The sequence below is a fragment of the Diabrotica virgifera genome, chromosome 5 (assembly GCF_917563875.1).
Source record: "Diabrotica virgifera virgifera chromosome 5, PGI_DIABVI_V3a".
NCBI lineage: Eukaryota > Metazoa > Arthropoda > Insecta > Coleoptera > Chrysomelidae > Diabrotica > Diabrotica virgifera.
Genome location: NC_065447.1, coordinates 117,703,673 through 117,723,722, shown reverse-complemented (window position 1 = coordinate 117,723,722; position 20,050 = coordinate 117,703,673). Strand labels below are relative to the sequence as shown.

The 20,050-nt window shown below is 30.8% G+C and overlaps 1 protein-coding gene across 1 annotated transcript in view; it reads right to left on the bottom strand.

Moving 5' to 3' along the window:
• Positions 1-480: 480 nt before the first annotated feature.
• The window catches only part of LOC126885119 (probable multidrug resistance-associated protein lethal(2)03659), a 185,634-nt gene continuing 166,064 nt past the window's right edge, over positions 481-20,050 (bottom strand). The window contains exon 11 of the mRNA XM_050651551.1: positions 481-5,728. Within this exon, the coding sequence (XP_050507508.1) occupies positions 4,824-5,728 (905 nt within the window). The 3' untranslated portion in view covers positions 481-4,823. The remainder of the gene's footprint in view (positions 5,729-20,050) is intronic.

The window sequence follows — 20,050 nt, the reverse complement described above, 5'->3', positions numbered from 1 at the left end:
TTATATATTTATTATACAAGCAAGCAAAAGCAAATAATGCATTTAGCAAGTTTGTAAGGTTATGAATACAAAACGTCAAGTTAGTCTCGGTTTAAACCTACTATTACCTCGGATTAAATTTTAGTCCGAGACTAGAGAGGGTTTAGCTTAGTCCATCGTTAGTCGCTGTTTATTAATAGGGAAAATGAATGGTATTGACTTAGTCCTCGGACTAAAGTTAGTCGGGCGTTAGTCCGTGTTTATTAATACGGCTGTTAAAGACTAAACTCAGACTAAACCATACTAAAACTGAAGCAGTTGAGAGAAGGAACAATTACACACCACTTATAATACGCTGGTGGTGATCTAGGAATCTTGTATAACACACGGTTAAAAACAAAATATGTTTTCGGTGCGATATGGCATACCACATGTCAGTTGTTAAGGGTTAATCATAGAATTAGGTGCATTGTTCCTTTAATCAATAAAAAAACTAGTGATTTTTTTAGGTTTTTATTTCGAATCCACATTTTTATTAATTTTTATTTAAACGTCGTTAATATTTAATAAATAAATTAAATAAAAGAATATACAAGAAACTAAAATTTACTAAGAACCAATAACCTAACTAGGTTATCCTCAAATTTTTGAGATGATTACACAATAAATCAAAAATAAATGCACGTTCATGGATTTGACCGTTACTTGATGGAAGTTCATTTTATCTAACAATAAAACACTGAAAACGTTTGTTTTCTATACTTCCACAAAATTTATTAAAAAAATATGTGATAGTGTTTCGGCAGAGTGCCTTTCTCAAGTAATTTATTTTACTATGTGTTTGCATTTTAAAGTCTTTAACTGAAGAGGTTTACGAGTGGGGAGCTGTTTCAAGTTGGTCATTTAGAATTATATCTGTTTTTCAATTTATTAATTTCCATAGATTCTAATAAAGATAGCTTAAGGCCTTTATTTTGAATAAGCAGAATTTGAAACTGTTCATTAAAAGCATGATTATCTAGAAGACGAAGTGCGTATCTAGAGGTGTCTGTTTTTTTATTGTTGAAAGCCCTTTTGTATTCTGCTATCCGTTTGTCAGAGGTTCTGCCAGTTTGAGCGATGTAAGTTTTCGGACAGTCACCACAAGTCAGTTTCTAAACACCACTCTGTAGTTGCTTTCTCTTTCTGCTCTTGTTGTTCTTAATGTATTTGCTTAAGTTGTTGTTAGTTCTGAAAGCTGGTGTTATTCCTTTCTTTTTTATGTGTCTGACTATTTTTGTTGATATCTTGCCTGTATATGTAATAGAGCAGAAGGTAATGGGTTCTTTACAGGGCCGGTGATAACGGGCCTGCAAGGGATGCACTGCAGGCGGGCGCCCCTGTTTGGGGGGCGCCAAAATGATCTTTTTTCTGCCGGTGCTATACAAAATACTAATTGAAATGAACCCGAAGGGTGCCTATGCTTCTTTTGCAGGCTGGCGCCTGGTACCCTAGCGCCGGTACTGGTTCTTTATCTGGTCGTGGATAGACTATTTATAGTTTTAGAGTTTTCTTATGAAATTTTTGGTTTAGAATTTTGTTAATTGTTTGTTCGTTGTAGCCATTGTTTACTGCTATTTGTTTAATTATTTTCAGTTCTATCCCGAAATTATTTTTTGACATGGGAATTTCTGTCAGTCTATGTATCATGGTAGGGTAGGCTGCTAATTTATATTGTGTAGGATCAAGGTTCATAGATATGAGGTAGGTTGTCTCGTAACTATGTGGGCGGAAGCGAGGGGGAGGGGAAGGACTACGTCACTCGTACGACAAAGTCAAGGTTGACACGTGACAGTTTTTGTTAGTGGTTCAAACCTAACCCTCATTTTTATGTTGTGGTTGCGTTTCCGAATATTTCTATATAATTTTCTTTAATATTGTTTATTTGTTTAATTTTTATTTAATACGTATACATGGTACATTTTTAATGGATTAGTGCTTGAAGGACAAATAATTTTTTGTATTTTAATCTAAAACTAATTTATTTATATTATTAATTTTTTTTCTTATGACTACATGATAAAAATGCTGCACATTCCAGAACATCCACAATAAATAAGTATGTAATTTTGCTAACCTTTTTCTACTTTTTGTTTTGGGTTTTTGGGCGAATTAAACTGTTATCTCCATTTAAAGCACACAATAAATGTTAAATCTTCTTCAAATCAATTCTATTTTTTTGTCAGAAGACTATTGGTTTTTAAGGGAAAAATTGATATAATTATCAATATAAGAACCACTTAATATATCTGTACCCAAGAAAATCCCAAAATATATTGCATAACCTAAGTTTTTGAACCTTTTATTAGTATTGAAACTTATGATAATTTCAAAAGTGTCGTATGGGTGACGTATTTCCGCCTTTAAAAAGCGAGCATTTGATTGGTCTATAGTTACGAGACAACTTACGTCCAATCTTTTAACCTCGGTGTAGGATGGGAAGATGAATTGTGTATAGTTGTGTCTATATGGGTAGGTTTATGAAATGCGGAGAACTTATGTTTGTTGTACAGTCTGGTAATTGTTACATCAAGAAATTTTATGGACTTATTCTGTTTTGTTTCTATTGTAAACTCAATATTACTACGAAGCGAATTAATGTATAAGAAAAATTGGTCCAATTGCTTGTTAGTTCCTGTAAAGCTTACTAGTATATCATCCACGTATCTCCAATCCTCTAAGCCTATTTATATCATATATTTTTATGAACCAGATTGAAACAACAATTTCAAAACATCCCGTATTCAAACAGTTCTTATATTGGTGAAGATACGTAGATGATATACTAGTATGGTTTACAGAAACTAACAGGCAACTTGAGAAAATTTTTATCATACATTAATTTACGCCATAGTAATATTGAGTTTACAATAGAAACAGAACAGAAGTCCATAAACTTTCTAGATGTAACAATTACCAGACTGCACAACAAACATGAGTTCTCCGTGTTTCATAAACCTAACCATATTGACACAACTATACACTATTCATCTTCCCATCTCACACAACATAAATTAGCAGCTTACCATAACATGATACATAGACTGACAGAAATTCCCATGTCAAAAAATATCTTCTCGAGATAGAACCGAACATCATTAAACAAACAGCAGTAAACAATGGCTACAACGAACAAACAATTAACAAAATTCTAAACCAAAAACTTCATAAGAAAGCCCTAAAATTAGTCTGTCCACCACCAAATAAAAAACCCAGTATCTTCTGCTCTATTACATATACAGGCAAGATATCAACAAAAATAGCCAGACACACAAAAAAGAAAGGAATAACACCAGCTTTCAGAACTAACAACAACTTACGCAAATGCATTAAGAACAATAAGAGCAGAAAGATAAAGCAACTAAAAAGTGGTGTTTACAAACTGACTTGTGGTGACTGTCCGAAAACTTACATCAGTCAAACTGGCAGAACATTTGACAAACGGATAGCAGAACACAAAAGGGCTTTCAACACTTCTATATACGCACTTCACCTTTTAGATCAATATCATGCTCTTAATGAACAGTTTCAAATTCTTCATATTTAAAATAAAGTCCCTAAGCTATCTTTATTAGAATATATGGAAATTAATAAATTGATAAACACAGATAAAATTCTGAATGACCAACTTGAGACAAACAGCTCCCTACTCCTAAACCTCTTCGGTTAGCATCTAAACATTCCGTATATGTATTTGGACCATAGGAGTTTTCTATTGGTTCGTTGCAGCACGCGGTAATATTTTAACCAATAGGCGGCGAGGTTCCAGATGCATATACGGAATGTTAGTCGGTCCCAAATTCATATACGGAATGTTAAATATCGTACACCTAAAAAGATAAGTTTTTTTTAGAGTCTTTTAAAAGGATATTGAATTTAAAATACTTGTTACTGTATTATTAAATAAAAATAAAACAATTATAGTATTTCGAATGTTATTTGGTGCGAAATTCATATGCGGAATGTTAATTATTCGTAGACCAAAATAAATATATAAACCAGAATAAATAATATTTAAAACACAACCGCAAACGTTATAACCAAGTTAAGATTTATTTTCGTCTGATAGCACACAGCCCTAAACTTCAACAGAATTGAAATGAATAGCTGAAACAGATCTAAACTACTTAACAACACGTGCAAGTCATTAAAAATTCTGAGAAAGCGAAATCTTAGTCAAATAAAGAAATATGTCTCTCAAATCTATACCATCCCATTTATGAATTTCGCACCAAATAGGTACCTAATCATTGTTTTATTTTTCTTTAATAATACATCAATAAAATAGGTATTCTAAAATCAGTCTCCTTTAACTGAGTAATAAAAAGTCCCATTTTTGGTCTACGAATAATTAACATTCCGCATATGAATTTCGCACCAAATAACATTCGAAATACTATAATTGTTTTAATTTTATTTAATAATACAGTAACAAGTATTTTAAAATCAATCTCCTTTTAAAGGACTCTAAAAAAACTTATCTTTTTCGGTGTACGATATTTAACAATCCGTATATGAATTTGGGACCGACTAACATTCCGTATATGCATCTGGAACCTCGCCGCCTATTGGTTAAAATATTACCGCGTGCTGCAACGAACCAATAGAAAACTCCTATGGTCCAAATACATATACGGAATGTTTAGATGCCTTCGGTTAAAGACTTTAAAATGCAAACACATAGTAAAATAAATCACTTGAGAATGCCACTTTGTCGAAACAACTGTAATCACATAGTTTTTTAATAAAGTATAAGAAAACAAACGTGTTCAATGTTTTATTGTGAAATAAATGTACGTGTTTGATTATGATTCGATTGCTAGTTTGGCATATCTAAGCATTTTAGAAAACGAACTATTTTTTTTACTTAGCAATGTTTTAGGATCATTATATTCAATGATCTCTCCTTTATTTAAAACCATTACTTTGTTGCAGTTCAAAATTGAGTCTAGCCTATGTGCGATTATAAATACCGTACAAGATCCAAAATTATCATCAATAGCTTTTTGAACCATCTTTTCGGTTTCGTGGTCCATATTTGCTGTAGCTTCATCTAAAACTACAATTTTGTTCCTTCGAACAATAGCCCTAGCTATTGAAAGTAATTGCCTTTCGCCAGAGCTGAAATTCGTATCCTCAACTTGTGTGTCCAAATTTGGAACTTTAGAGTCCAAATTAACTTTATGAAGAACCTTCCAGATTTCTTCATCTGCAAATTCTTTCAAAGGATCTATATTGGTTCTTATTGTACCAGAAAACATAATGGGATCTTGAGGAATAATTGAAATATGTTGTCTAAGGTAATTAAGTGATAAGGTTTTTGTATCAACGTCATCGATGGTTATAGTACCTTCATGATCATACAGCCTAAACAAGGTTGAAATTATCGAAGATTTTCCAGCTCCAGTTCTGCCTACAATTCCAATTTTTTCTTGTGGTTCGACTGTAAAATTTATGTTTTTCAAAACCTTTTCGTTTGTTTTTGTGTATTTTAAAGAAACATCTTTATAGACAATTTTTCCAGCCGTTGGCCAGTTTGGTGTTTCTAGACCAGTAGTTACTTCAGGATCTATTTTAGTATATTCCATAACTCTTTCAACTGACGTCATTAAATTTTCTACTTCCGACCATTGCAGAAGACCGAATTGGAGAACCACGGTTAATGTTGAAGCTGCTGTTAACGTTAAACCGACATCGCCTGCAGCACTTTCTGAAAAAAAAAATACGATTTTTATTTTCTTTTTCACCTTGCTAACTTACATATACAACGGAATGAATCAATCATATTTTTTTTTGATTGAATATCCTATAAATATACAGTGATGAATGCGCTAAGAACCGTTGTTGAATACGTTGTGAAATATAAGAAGATGAAACTAGTAGAGGTGTAAAATTATCGATAGGAATCTATAAAAAAATTACATTACATTATACAGGGTAATTGATTAGTGTGATAAAGTTCAGTAGATCCGCTATAGTAATAGATAGCAATAAAACTTAACAAAAATTGTAGCCAACTTTGAGCTTCACATTACAAAATTAGTTAGAATGTTACGGGGTGTTTGATAAGATAGTGGCAAACCAAACTTATGTTCTTTTTAATGAAACAGCCTATATTTTATTTTATATTCGAAATCCACTTAACTTCCCTATCACAAAATATGAAGCTTTGTTACGTTATACGGGGTATTTACATTTGTACTATATTTATATGGGGGTTATAGTTTTTGTTCGTCATAACTAAACTTCCCACATAACAATTTCATGTTCTTAGTAGATTCATAGAACATACTTTTCAGAAAAAGTATATGCTGAGAATATGCGCCATTACCATTACGAATGTGCAGAGCAGATGCTGAGTATGTACTACATTACAGTACTTAAACGTTCTATTTATATACTTAGAATATACTACCGCACTTCTTTTCAGTATATACCAAGAATATACTTTTTGTAATATTACAAGGAAGTGCTATAAACCTTCTATTTATATACTTAGAATATACTACTGCACATCTTTTTAGTATGTGGGAAGAATATACTTTTAAAAGTATTCCCAGCGCATGCTATATTGCTCAGAAGTATGTTTTCAGCATCACCAAATCTCATGCTAGGTTCTATTAACTATCATATTTACATATTCAAATTGCATACGAGAATGTAATTAGTGCATTTTACAATATTACATAGGTACTTAAAAAGTATGTAGGTAGGTACATATAAATTTTAGTTATTTATATAAATATTATATAGGTAAGTATATAGTATATAATTATATATTTACTTAAATTATATTTGGGTGTTATGTGCATATCAAAATAAACACGCTGAATTTATAAATATAATAACTAAATATAAATATTATATAATATTTAGTGAAACTAAACTAAAACTAAAATTTATATATTTTGTACTTACCTACTATTTAAGGAATATTGAGTTACCAAAATGAATTTAATATTTTCAAGCACCACAAACAAAATAAAGATATTATGTATGTTCATAGTATACTTTGTCGTTCGTCTTCCTCCTAACACAGCATCAAACATGCATCAAGCATAGATTGGATACAAATGCAAATTTAATATTGCCTGTGCACTGTGCCCTGTGCTTGTTTAGTGTCTGTGTTTTCATTTTCATAAAACCTTTGTTAATATAACCAAAGAATACTAACACACCCACAAGAAGCGAAAGCATCGACCATTTTACGATCCAAATTTCTTTGCGCATGTGCGATCTATCCGCCATCTTTTTAGTGTCTTATGTGTAAGTGCGTGCTATTTCTCAACGTGACAAGACACATTGGAGAAAGAAGTATAATAAATAATAAATATTAAACTTAAAGTTAAGTGTTAAGTTAAAATAAACTCATTGTGATTATGATGGCTGCAAGAAAAGGCAAAGGTGGATTTTCTTGTGTGGTTCGTGGATGCCCCACTCGATCTGGGGAACAAACAAGTCGGTTACACCGAACCCTTGAATTATTACATTGACAGTACAATATCAATGACATTACATATCGACATACATTTCACTTACGTTTTGGTTTGTTTGCAAACGAATCTAACGTTCGTGCAAAGATATAATGGAACAACCATATCTGCTTTGAATGTTTGTACATTATTTGGGTATTAAATACACTTTTATATTTCAGATGTTGATATCAATAAGGTAGTGTCTTCCAGACCTCATACTCCAGTACAAACAGCTGGAACACAAACCCCCCTAAAATTGTCCTGTAGTACCCCAAGAAAACTTAAATTGAGGTTGAAAATAAAGTCACTACGCAAAAATATTAAGAGATGCCAGTTGTCCAAGAAGAAGAGGGAAAGTGATATTACTTATTTAAATAAATTTAATCAAATGTGTGACAAACTATTAAACAAGCCTTTAGCACAAATAGTAAAAGCTCAGGCATTATTAAAAAGTAAACCTCCAAAAAGTAGGAGGTATTCTGATGAATATAAACAATTTGCGTTAACACTATATTTTTTGGGTCCAAGAGCATATGCTTTTATGCAAAAAATATTGTATTTGCCCTCAAAACGAAGTCTTCAAAAAATTACTGAAAATTTGGTAGGTATGTAAACCTGGTTTAAATAATGAACAAATATTTGATGCCCTAAAATTAAAAGTGGACACAATGTTAGATCAGGACAAGCACTGTAGTATTTGTATTGATGAAATGTCAATTAAAAGTAATTTATTTTTTGATGTAGGTCGTGATGAAATAGTTGGTTTATATGATATAGGAACTGGGAAAAAGGAATCAATAGTTGCACAAAATGTACTTGTGATAATGGTTCGAGGTTTGTATTCAAATTGGAAACAGCAACTAGCATATTTCTTTGTGAATACTACCTTTGAAGCAAATCACCTTCTTCCTATTATAAAAGAATGTATTTCTAAATTATTTCAATCAGGTTTATATGTGAATTGTCTTGTTACTGATATGGGATCGAATTTTCTAAAATTGAGTAAATTACTTGGGATTTCTCCATCTAACCCAGAATTTGATGCCAATGGACAAAAAATTGTTTATTTATTTGACCCATATCATTTAATTAAAGCCACTAGAAATAACTTAATTAATAATGTCTTTCATTTTAATAACAAAAAAACTTCTTGATTATTTATAGAAACATTTTATCATGAAGATAAAAAACAATTTTATAAGTGTGCGCCAAAATTAACATACTCTCATATATACCCCACATCTTTTGAGAAAATGCGAGTAAAACTGGCATCCCAAATTTTAAGTAACACTGTTGCAAGTTCTATGAATACCTACATATATTGCTCTTGGTATTTTTTCATCAGAGGCATCAGGAACAATAGAGATTATTGAAAAATTTAATAATTTGTTTGACATTTTAAATTCTACTGATACGAACAATCCTAACAAATATAAAAATGTATTTGAGGGAACTGAATTTCAGATCAATTTCCTAAATTCCATGATAGATTTCCTACATAACCTGAAAATATTAGATAAAACAGGAAAAGATATAACATGTCGTTCTAGATCAAAAAATTGTTGGATTGTAACAATTAATGGTGTTAAAAAACTTTGGGATAACTTATCATCTAGCGGTTTTAAATATTTAAAAACAAGAAGACTTAACCAAGACTGTGTGGAAAATTATTTTGGAAGTATAAGGCAACAAGGCGGAAATTCCATCAATCCAACTGCCATACAATTTCAGAGGGCATTTAAAAAATTGTTTTGTCAAAATTTTATGCATTCTAACAATATGAATTGCAAAGATGATTTAGATAAACGTTTAATGGATTTAAATGTAAAAAAGTTTCTAATAGTCAACAATATTCGCCAATGAAGGCTCTTTCACTTCCAGATTGTGATTATAAAACAGAAAATCTAACAACCCAAAATGCTTTTCAGTATGTATGTGGTTATTTAATTAAAAAGGCTCTTAATATTCATGTTTGTCACATATGTAATAAATATTCAAGGGAAATTAAAGAACTAGATAGTAGTTTATTATTGACACATTTTAAAGCATACAGTATTGATCAATGTGATTATGGGGGACTGAGAACTCCAAGTAGGGACTTTGTCCAATATATTTATAAGTTGGAAAAAATGTTTACTGCTTCTTATGAAGATATATTAACTAAAGGTGGAATATCACACTCATACTTTAGAGTAATGAAAGAAGTTCCTTTTAAACATCCATGTGATTCCTTTCCATATACATATGTATTAAAACTATTTATTCGTGTAAGATTATTTTTTTCTTTAAAATATTTTAACGCGGATTTAAAAAGTAAAAAAAGTAAAAAGAGTAAAAAAAAGAAGGAAGATAGAAAATTGAAAATATTATCCCATGTTTAAATATTTAAAATTATCGTAGTTTTTATATCACACTTTGTTCAATACTACAGTAAATCTTGTAGAACTCCTGTATGTCTAATATGTAGTTAGTTTTTTATTATTCTATATGTATAGTAAATAATAAACTCAATCAAATAAAATAGTAATTAAATTTTATAGTAAAGATTTAATTTTTTAAAACAATTTTTAGGAATAACTCATTTACGAATTCTTCATTTTGCACTTTTTACTATTGCTTTAAAATTCAAATTTTTAAATCAATGTTTAGGATTACCTCAGTTACACATTCTTTATTATGCACTTTATTATTGCTGCTAAGCCAACAAAATAATACAGACGATTCTGTATAATACATAATCTGATAAATATTTTGACTATGTGCAATATTGGAAAATTAAGACATGGATGGTTAAAATGTTATTTTGACATATCTTTAAACAGAGTTTTCGAAATTCCACTTTTGTTTTTTTATAGTGCCAAAACAACTTTTTGTTTGGTACTGTATGCTTTTAGTCTAGTAAATAAATTACTGGCATTCTTAATTTCAGCCTATTGAAAAACTTTATTACAAACAGTGCAATCGTGCATTTGCAAAGCTTTTTTAATCAAATATCCACATAAATAAATAAAGACACTTTCTGTACCTGTGGTTGGAATCTGGAATGGGTATAACGGCATTTATATTTTTTGTAACATTTATAGGTTGGAAAGTATTATGTTCGATATTATTTAAGCCGGTTAATATAATCCCTAATTCATCTGTACAATTCATATGTTCCAGATGTAAACAATTAAGACAAAATCATTTGCTGAATGCTCTTTCACATTGAATTGGGGTACGGTTTACAGTTTTGTGCTTATTGTCTTTTCCTAAAATTTTTTATAAACGGTCTTAGTTTATTCGTCTGACTTTTAAGTTAATAAATCCTGCTCTTTCCAGTCGCTGCCAAAGAACTTTTACATATTATATTGTTACCATCAACTGGTACGAAATGTAGATCTTGATGTTATATCGATGTTTACATATTTTCAAGTTGTCCAAAAATATCCACATGTCTTCGAGGTAATTGAGATGGTAGTCCAAACCTTTAAAACATTTTTAAATTCATTTGGGTGACATAAATATATTGGTGGAATTGAATTTATCAAATTTATTTATTACTTCAATAGTATATAAGTCTTGCAGCTGTTACGTTTAAAATTTGAGTAGCTTACTTAACTGTCGTATTTTAAAAGTGTGTTGGTCGAATATGCGCCTCGGTAGTTATTTCTAGTTGCTTTTTGTAAATTTGGAGGATCAAAAAATAAATAAGCTTATGATTAATTATTTATATGGGAAATAAGCCACAATTAAAATGAAAAAAATAATTTTATTAACGTTTCGACGCCCAAATCGGGTGCCGTTGTCAAAATACAAAATATTATTAAAATAAACAAAAGTGTTGTTGCTAAGCAAAAAAATTCTTCTAATAATTTATTTAATCTCACTCATTTATATTGGCAATTCAGACATATATTATACATTTTAAAGTAGAAGACTTTAAAATGATATTGCCAATATTTATGAGTTGCGTTCCTGGGACGACTTACTGAAAGATAGTTCATTCGATTACATGAAATCAACCCCAACTCAAGAATATCCGTCATAAAAAATTATAGCATGTGATCTGTCTTTAAAAAGACAACCAAATGCAACGACAGTAAAATTCTCGCGTTAGAGACTTCATAGTAAATCACAAGGGAAAACCAGGAAAAACCTTGTGATACTATCCCGACATCGTAAGTATTTGGTCTTACATTAATTTACTCTCAAAAAATAATACCAAATTCTGACTTGTAACATGTTTAAATTATAAATAATATTAATAATACTAGATATATAAGTAATACTAAAATATAAAATATGTACTAGCTCGATATTATTGACTTACTAATCTTGGTATTTTCTTTCTATTGACTTCCTCTTTCAGTATGGGTAACCACATATTATTTATTATTTTTTCATTTTAATTGTGGCTTATTTCCCATATAAATAATTAATCATAAAAATGCCACAAGGAAATAGCTTCAGAACAACATAAATAAGCTTAAGCAGTGACATTTAATTTTCCGGACAGTTTTATAAAGTTTGACCCCCAATCAGTTAAAATACTTTCAACATGTAACCCAGATTTTGATAATTTGGTAACACATTAACTTTAGAGAAGTTGTTGACGTCAAAGGTTGTATTTAAAAAAAAAAGTAATTGGCTGTTTGCAATTCTGAAATCATCTTGCCACAATAATCGCAACGTTTTATGCAACTAAAGACTTATTTTTTTAGTAAGTCAAAAGAGACAGCAATAGGTGCTCACATGATGCTAATTGTTAAATCACAAATTAATTCCTTATTTGTAATCTCACATTCTTCTTAACTTCTTAAAATTGTATAGTTTCACCGTGTATAATTGAAACATTGGAAAACATATCGAGTAATATTTTAATAATTGAATGGGTGATTGGAAAAGGAGAAGATTCCTGACAACCGTATTTTTAGAAAATGAAAAAGAAAAATGTTTTGCGTCGAAGCCGCTAGTTAGATAGCCATTCTCTTAATATTTGTATCTTAGTGTAATTCGCCAAATTTTTGGAATGTTGTCCTTTTTCCAATCACCCATTCAATTAGAGTTCAACCTGCAAATTTAATAAATTGACAAATATTATATTTTCTAATTGAACTTTTCAAGTGTTGCAATAACGTCCTCGATTAAATTGTATTGTAAGCTCTTAGTTCAAAGTTTGTCATTAGTATACATTATTTGTGAAATTATAAATTGGGGATTTGAGCTCTTTTGAGTGCAGTCTATTATAGAAAGTTACCTAACCAACAACTATAGTGTAATAATCGGTAGCTGTCAATATAACCATATTTTTTACTTCACACTTTAAACATATATTTATCATCGTCGATCGAGAAGAAACGGACACAGGGCATTAGAAAACAATTCGAAGCTGATATTTACATCGAATTGTCCACTAATTTAAAGCCGAAATACGTATAAGCACATAGTAGAGGCCCTATTCTGTAATCAAATCTGAATAATCTTTACTTTTATTTATTTTTTTCTTTCCCCACTTCTTGGAATCCAACGAATTTCATGACGACCCAAATGAAAATAAACATTTGACTTAAGCGCAGCTTCATCAATGCATATATTATACAATTTTTATCCATTTATTCTGGCGTAGTCTTAACTTTTAATTGGATAGCATTAAATACAGAGGTCTAAATTAAGCCAGGTTTACAAACAATTTTTCCAATCATTTTTTTCAAACAACGTTTAGTAGGTATATAAAGATTTTTTTTCAAAAAGTTTTAAGCTTTAGGTTCAAAAAAGTATCATGTGAGAGCGAATTGTTTGTATTCCTTTGAATATCTACTGACCTTTGGGACTTTTCTATATTTTTTTATATAACAATAACATTATCCTATAACGGGGCTCTTCAACTCTTGCTTCTTAATAACAGTGCAAAAGTGCTTGAGCTTTTACAATTTATTAATAATTTGTCACACATTTTTTTAATTGTTTTAATTCTTGTTTTGTGTTGTTTGGTTTTTTACATGTTATATCTAAAATTTTCCCTTTTAAAAACCTGATTTTATGTTTCAGCTTAAACGTGGACCGACTCTAATTTACTCTCTTTTAACCCATTAATGCACAGAACTATTTATGCTTATTTTTTTTTTAATTTTTGAAAAATTTATGTTCTAAAAGTCACAAAATTAACAAAAATATATGTTTAAAAAATTAAAAACTTCTTCTTTCTTGACAATTGGCTGTTGCGAAAACGCAACACTGGGCAGTTAGGATGTAAAATTTTTTTTTAATAATACGTTGTTTGGAATATTTTATTAAATCATATAAAAGTGTTTTAAATAAACTGACATGAAAATAATATAATAAAATTATTGCGTATTGCTATGAAATTTAATAAAACATTTTTCGTGTAATGCAATCTTACACTTAATACATTTTTTATTGGTTGTTGAGTGACAAAAGACGCATCGGGTTCGTTTTTCTTGGGTAGAAATAAGATGGCCGATGTTGTCGAATCGAACATCTTGTGTAATGTTGTTTATGGAAGATTGAGATGGACCAGGTCTTCTTGGAGGAGTTCCGAACATCGTCAACAAGGTTTTGACTATATTTCGACGAAACTGCAGCAAATCCATTTCGGGTTGTTCAGGGATAATTTGTCTCATTCTACGGTAAATTAACCAAGCATTTTGTATGGAGACATCAAGACCCCAGATAAATAAAGGCCAATACCATTTCTTGGATCTTATATTTTTTCTGTAATAGGCAACATTTTGATCCATCCGATCAGTTCCTCCCATATTTTCGTTATAAGCCCGAATAAGATGTGGTTGTGTTACTTCGATTTTTTTGCTTTGGGCAAAGAAGTATCTGTTCGCTTGATAAACTGGCGTCGTTTTATGGTAATTCGATGCCAAAGTAACTATGCTGTTGTCATTCCACCTACATAGAAGCACCTTATTTTTCTCGTCGTACCAATTTTCGTAAATTCCACGTATAGATTTTTTGAACATTTCACTGAATGGACACTTTTCTGTTCTATTTGATCGTATGGTTCCTACGTAACCTATTCCCTTCGATGTTAAAAAATCAATAAGTTTCATAGAGGTAAAATAATTATCAGCATATAAGCAATGAGGCATAACCCTATCGCATTGTATTTTAGGAATAAGTTGAGCAAACTGCAATATTATTCCACTTCCAAGCCCAAATTCTTTTTTGTATTCATTGGGTTTTCCCTTGGCTCCTTGATAAATATTGAAATCTATGAGGTAACCAGATTTCTGATTCCAATACCACGATTTATATCCAAAGCGTATGGGCTTGCCTTTTATGTGTTGTTTCATACCATGACGCCCATAGTATGGTATCATGGCCTCGTCCACGCTAGATTCGGTTTCTCATACAGTATATTCAGTAAATGATTTGCGAAGGCTTTCAAGATACGGAGAAATTTTGTATGTTTTGTCTGAACGATCTATGTTTAGGTTATCGTTAAAATGGAGGAATCTTATAATGGTTTCAAATCGGTTACGACTCATATTACTTGAAATCAGTACCTATATTTTTAACGTCATCAGATTCTTCCCAGTACATGCGTCTTCTTGGATTCGTGCTGTACCCACTAACTAGTAAAATCCCTATAAAGGCTTTTAACTCGTCTACTCCAAATTCTAAAGTAGTACCTTTTTGAAGAGTATAACGAACTGTCTCCTTTACAATATTTGTTAAAAGCTCTTCATTGAAAAAAAAAATCAAAGATCTGTAAAGGAGTGAGTGGTCGTGAATAAAATGAAGGAGCGTATGTGTTCCATTCAGTTTTTTTATTTTCAATGTCCAAATAAAGGGAATTTTCATCTGGTAAATCTCCCTGAATCCATTTCCGTGGTAGGAGAGTTACACTTTTTGCACGAATAGATGCCACTTGAATGTCTTGATTTTCTTCATTTTGCGTCTCTATTTCTGTTTCCATCTCAATCTCTTCCGTATCTTCTTCTTCCTGAACTTGCGTCACTCTTTGAAGATCGGCCTCTTTTTCATATAGACTTATATTTTCTTCATTGATCCTTCTTTCTTCTTCTTGATGAATTACCGCTTCTGATTCCGCATCCAACATATTTTTGTTTAGGTTATTGAATGTTCATCCACAGTCTTTATCTCCACTGTCTTCATCAGTCAATTCAGTGGGGTCAGGAGGTGCTAGGAAAACATCTGCACTGGAAGCCGACTCCATAAGATTCGATTCTTCCAGCATGGACATAATCTTATGTGCTCTTGATTTGTATAAAATCTTTTTAGGACGACTATTATTTCTAGTACGACCGAAACTGGTCGAGCCAAGTTGATTTGACATCTTATTTCCACCTTCTAGAACAAAAATGATTTTTTGTACTAATAATATGCCTTGTGCCCAGTGTCGCGAAAACGCAACACTGATAATTGGGCAGTTGTACCAACTAAAACAGATAAAATAATAGCACTTACTTGATAGATATATCTTCTGCAATGATTTAACAATACGTTGCTATCAAAACCCAAATTTTTATCCAGTTAATTTATACACAAACGACTTACTGCTAACTAAAAACACGTGTTTACAGAAGTCAAAGTTAACCTACCACTTTCAATACGCCATGTGTTAATAGAAACCTAAATTTTGCGACCAATTCCCGCTAAAATATACATAGGAAACTGTTGTGAAATAAATCTGAACCTTGACCGCCCGAATAAGTCATGTCATTTTCCAAAAGATGACGCCATAGTGGGCTATGTCAACTGTTGCGAAAACGCAACGCTGGGCATGAATGGGTTAACGTAGATAAAACAGTAGCATTATCCTATAAAGGAGCTCTTCAACTCTTGCTTCTTAATAACAGTGCAACAGTGCTTGAGATTTTACAATTTATTAATAATTTGTCACATATTTTTTTAAATTGTTTTAATTCTTCTTTTGTGCCTTTTGTTTTTTACATGTTATATCTAAAATTTTCCCTTTTAAAAATCTGATTTTATGTTTCAGCTTAAACGTGGACAGACTCTAATTTACTCTCTTTTAACGTAGATAAAACAGTAGCATTATCCTATAAAGGAGCTCTTCAACTCTTGCTTCTTAATAACAGTGCAACAGTGCTTGAGATTTTACAATTTATTAATAATAATTTGTCACATATTTTTTTAAATTGTTTTAATTCTTCTTTTGTGCCGTTTTGTTTTGTACATGTTATATCTAAAAATTTTCCTTTTAAAAACCTGATTTTATGTTTCAGCTTAAACGTGGACCGACTTTAATTTACTCTCTTTTAACGTAGATAAAACAGTAGCATTATCCTATAAAGGAGCTCTTCAACTCTTGCTTCTTCATAACAGTGCAACAGTGCTTAAGATTTTGCAATTTATTAATAATTTGTCAAATATTTTTTTATTTAAAATTTAAATTTAATTCTTCTTTTGTGCCGTTTTATTTTTTACATGTTATATCTAAAATGTTCCCTTTTAAAAACCTGATCTTATGTTTCAGCTTAAACGTGGACCGACTCTAATTTACTCTCTTTTAACGTAGATAAAACAGTAGCATTATCCTATAAAGGAGCTCTGCAACTCTTGCTTCTTAATAACAGTGCAACAGTGCTTGAGATTTTACAATTTATTAATAATTTGTCACATATTTTTTTAAATTGTTTTAATTCTTCTTTTGTGCCGTTTTGTTTTTTACATGTTATATCTAAAATTTTCCCTTTTAAAAATCTGATTTTATGTTTCAGCTTAAACGTGGACAGACTCTAATTTACTCTCTTTTAACGTAGATAAAACAGTAGCATTATCCTATAAAGGAGCTCTTCAACTCTTGCTTCTTAATAACAGTGCAACAGTGCTTGAGATTTTACAATTTATTAATAATAATTTGTCACATATTTTTTTAAATTGTTTTAATTCTTCTTTTGTGCCGTTTTGTTTTGTACATGTTATATCTAAAAATTTTCCTTTTAAAAACCTGATTTTATGTTTCAGCTTAAACGTGGACCGACTCTAATTTACTCTCTTTTAACGTAGATAAAACAGTAGCATTATCCTATAAAGGAGCTCTTCAACTCTTGCTTCTTCATAACAGTGCAACAGTGCTTAAGATTTTCAATTTATTAATAATTTGTCAAATATTTTTTTTATTTAAAATTTAAATTTAATTCTTCTTTTGTGCCGTTTTATTTTTTACATGTTATATCTAAAATGTTCCCTTTTAAAAACCTGATCTTATGTTTCAGCTTAAACGTGAACCGACTCTAATTTACTCTCTTTTAACGTAGATAAAACAGTAGCATTATCCTATAAAGGAGCTCTTCATCTCTTGCTTCTTCATAACAGTGCAACAGTGCTTAAGATTTTGCAATTTATTAATAATTTGTCAAATATTTTTTTATTTAAAATTTAAATTTAATTCTTCTTTTGTGCCGTTTTATTTTTTACATGTTATATCTAAAATGTTCCCTTTTAAAAACCTGATCTTATGTTTCAGCTTAAACGTGGACCGACTCTAATTTACTCTCTTTTAACGTAGATAAAACAGTAGCATTATCCTATAAAGGAGCTCTGCTACTCTTGCTTCTTAATAACAGTGCAACAGTGCTTGAGATTTTACAATTTATTAATAATTTGTCACATATTTTTTTAAATTGTTTTAATTCTTGTTTTGTGCTGTTTTGTTTTTTACATGTTATATCTAAAAATTTTCCCTTTTAAAAACCTGATTTTATGTTTCAGCTTAAACGTGGACCGACTCTAATTTACTCTATTTTAATGTAGATAAAACAGTAGCATTATCCCATAAAGGAGCTCTTCAACTCTTGTTTCTTAATAACATCCAGTTCAGTGCCGTTAATTCTGTAAAATTTTGTATTGAAAAAAGTATTTTGTGTTTTGTATCTGTATTGAATTTTTATTATAGTTGTATAGGCTTAACAAGAACGTCAGTTAATTTAACATTATTGTAGATTTTATTTGTGAGTAATGTAGTGACATTTCTTTATATATGTATGCATACTTAGGTTAGGTCTGAATTTTAAAGCCATGTTAAGTAATGTTATTTATAGACTTTTATATTATATTTTTAATTCGGGATTTACTAGGTCCCAGGCGAGGTTTAGAGGGGTTTTACCTTCGCCATTTCACCAATAAGGGCCTCCCCTCCTTTGAGTGCCCAAATTTTAATAAAGAATAAAAACATTTTAAACATAGCTATTTGGTGTTTTATTTAGTTTGCAATAGTTATTTCCAGTAATCCACAGGCAAATCTATATGATTTTTTAAGACAGCTAATGGAAAAACATAAAAAACACTACAGGTTTAAATATTACTCTGTTTCTCAGTGTAACCAAAAATTAACTATGTTTTGAGCGAATTCCTCATTACTTTTCTTAGTGTAACACTACGTGGCTATTCGATCATTCTTCAACCGATATTTCTGCCCCCTGAACATCAAAGAGCCGACAAGAGCTTTCGCTTCTTGTGGGTGTGTTAGTATTCTTTGATATAACTCCTATGCAGGTAGAATGAAAAGGGTCATTTCCTTTTGAATTATTCCGATCTTTTACGATCTGGTGATGGTGTATTCTTTCCAAACTTTAAATTCCAACGATGTAAAAATACTCATGGTAAAATCAAAATTAAAACGATTTTTTTTCTTTAATACGAATTAACTTTTAAACTTTTTTACCATACCTACAATTAAACCAATTTTAAGAAATGAATTCGTCTGGGATACCTATGTACATACATAAATTTTATTAATTATTATAAAAATAATAAGTTGATAATCTATAGGTAAGGCTAACATTATTCTTAATATATATATTTTTTTTCATTTTATAAGTGCAAATTTACAATCTACTCCAATTACAACACAGAGTATTTAGCAAATAGTAGCAAAGTCTTGAATCCTGGCATGCGTTGGGCACCATCCATCGATGGTTCTCCAATACACCTAATCAGTTAGGTCCTCTGGCCATGTCCTTTTCAGTCTTCTTCCCACAAGTGGCGGCTGGTAGAGTTGTTGAATAGTTTGACTTTCATGGGCGTAATTTCTTTCTTGGGCTTTGGTTGCCTATAGTCTAATAACATCTTCGATGAATGGTATCCCAAGGTCATTATGGATAGTTATATTGGAGACGTACCATGGTGCATTCGCTATCATGCGCAGCGTCTTTGATTGAAAAGTTTGCAGTATTTTAGTGTTGCTCGGTTTGCTGCAGCCCCATAAGTCTATACCATAACTCCATATCGGCTTTAGTATAATTTTGTATAATAATACTTTGTTTTCTAATGATAACTGGGATCTTTTACCTAGCAGCCAATACATTTGTCTGACTTTTAAATTTAGTTGAGCTTTCTTGGTTTTGATATGGTTCTTCTATGTCAACTTTCGGTCCAAATGGAGTCCCAGGTACTTGACATCTGATTTTAAGGGGATAGGAATGTTGTTAATATGAACCTGTGGACAGTCGATCCTTCTTGTTGTGAACGTAATTTGTGAAGACTTTTCACCGTTTACTTTAATCTTCCATTTTGTTAACCATGTTTGAAGTGAACTTAAATAGTTTTGCAGTTTG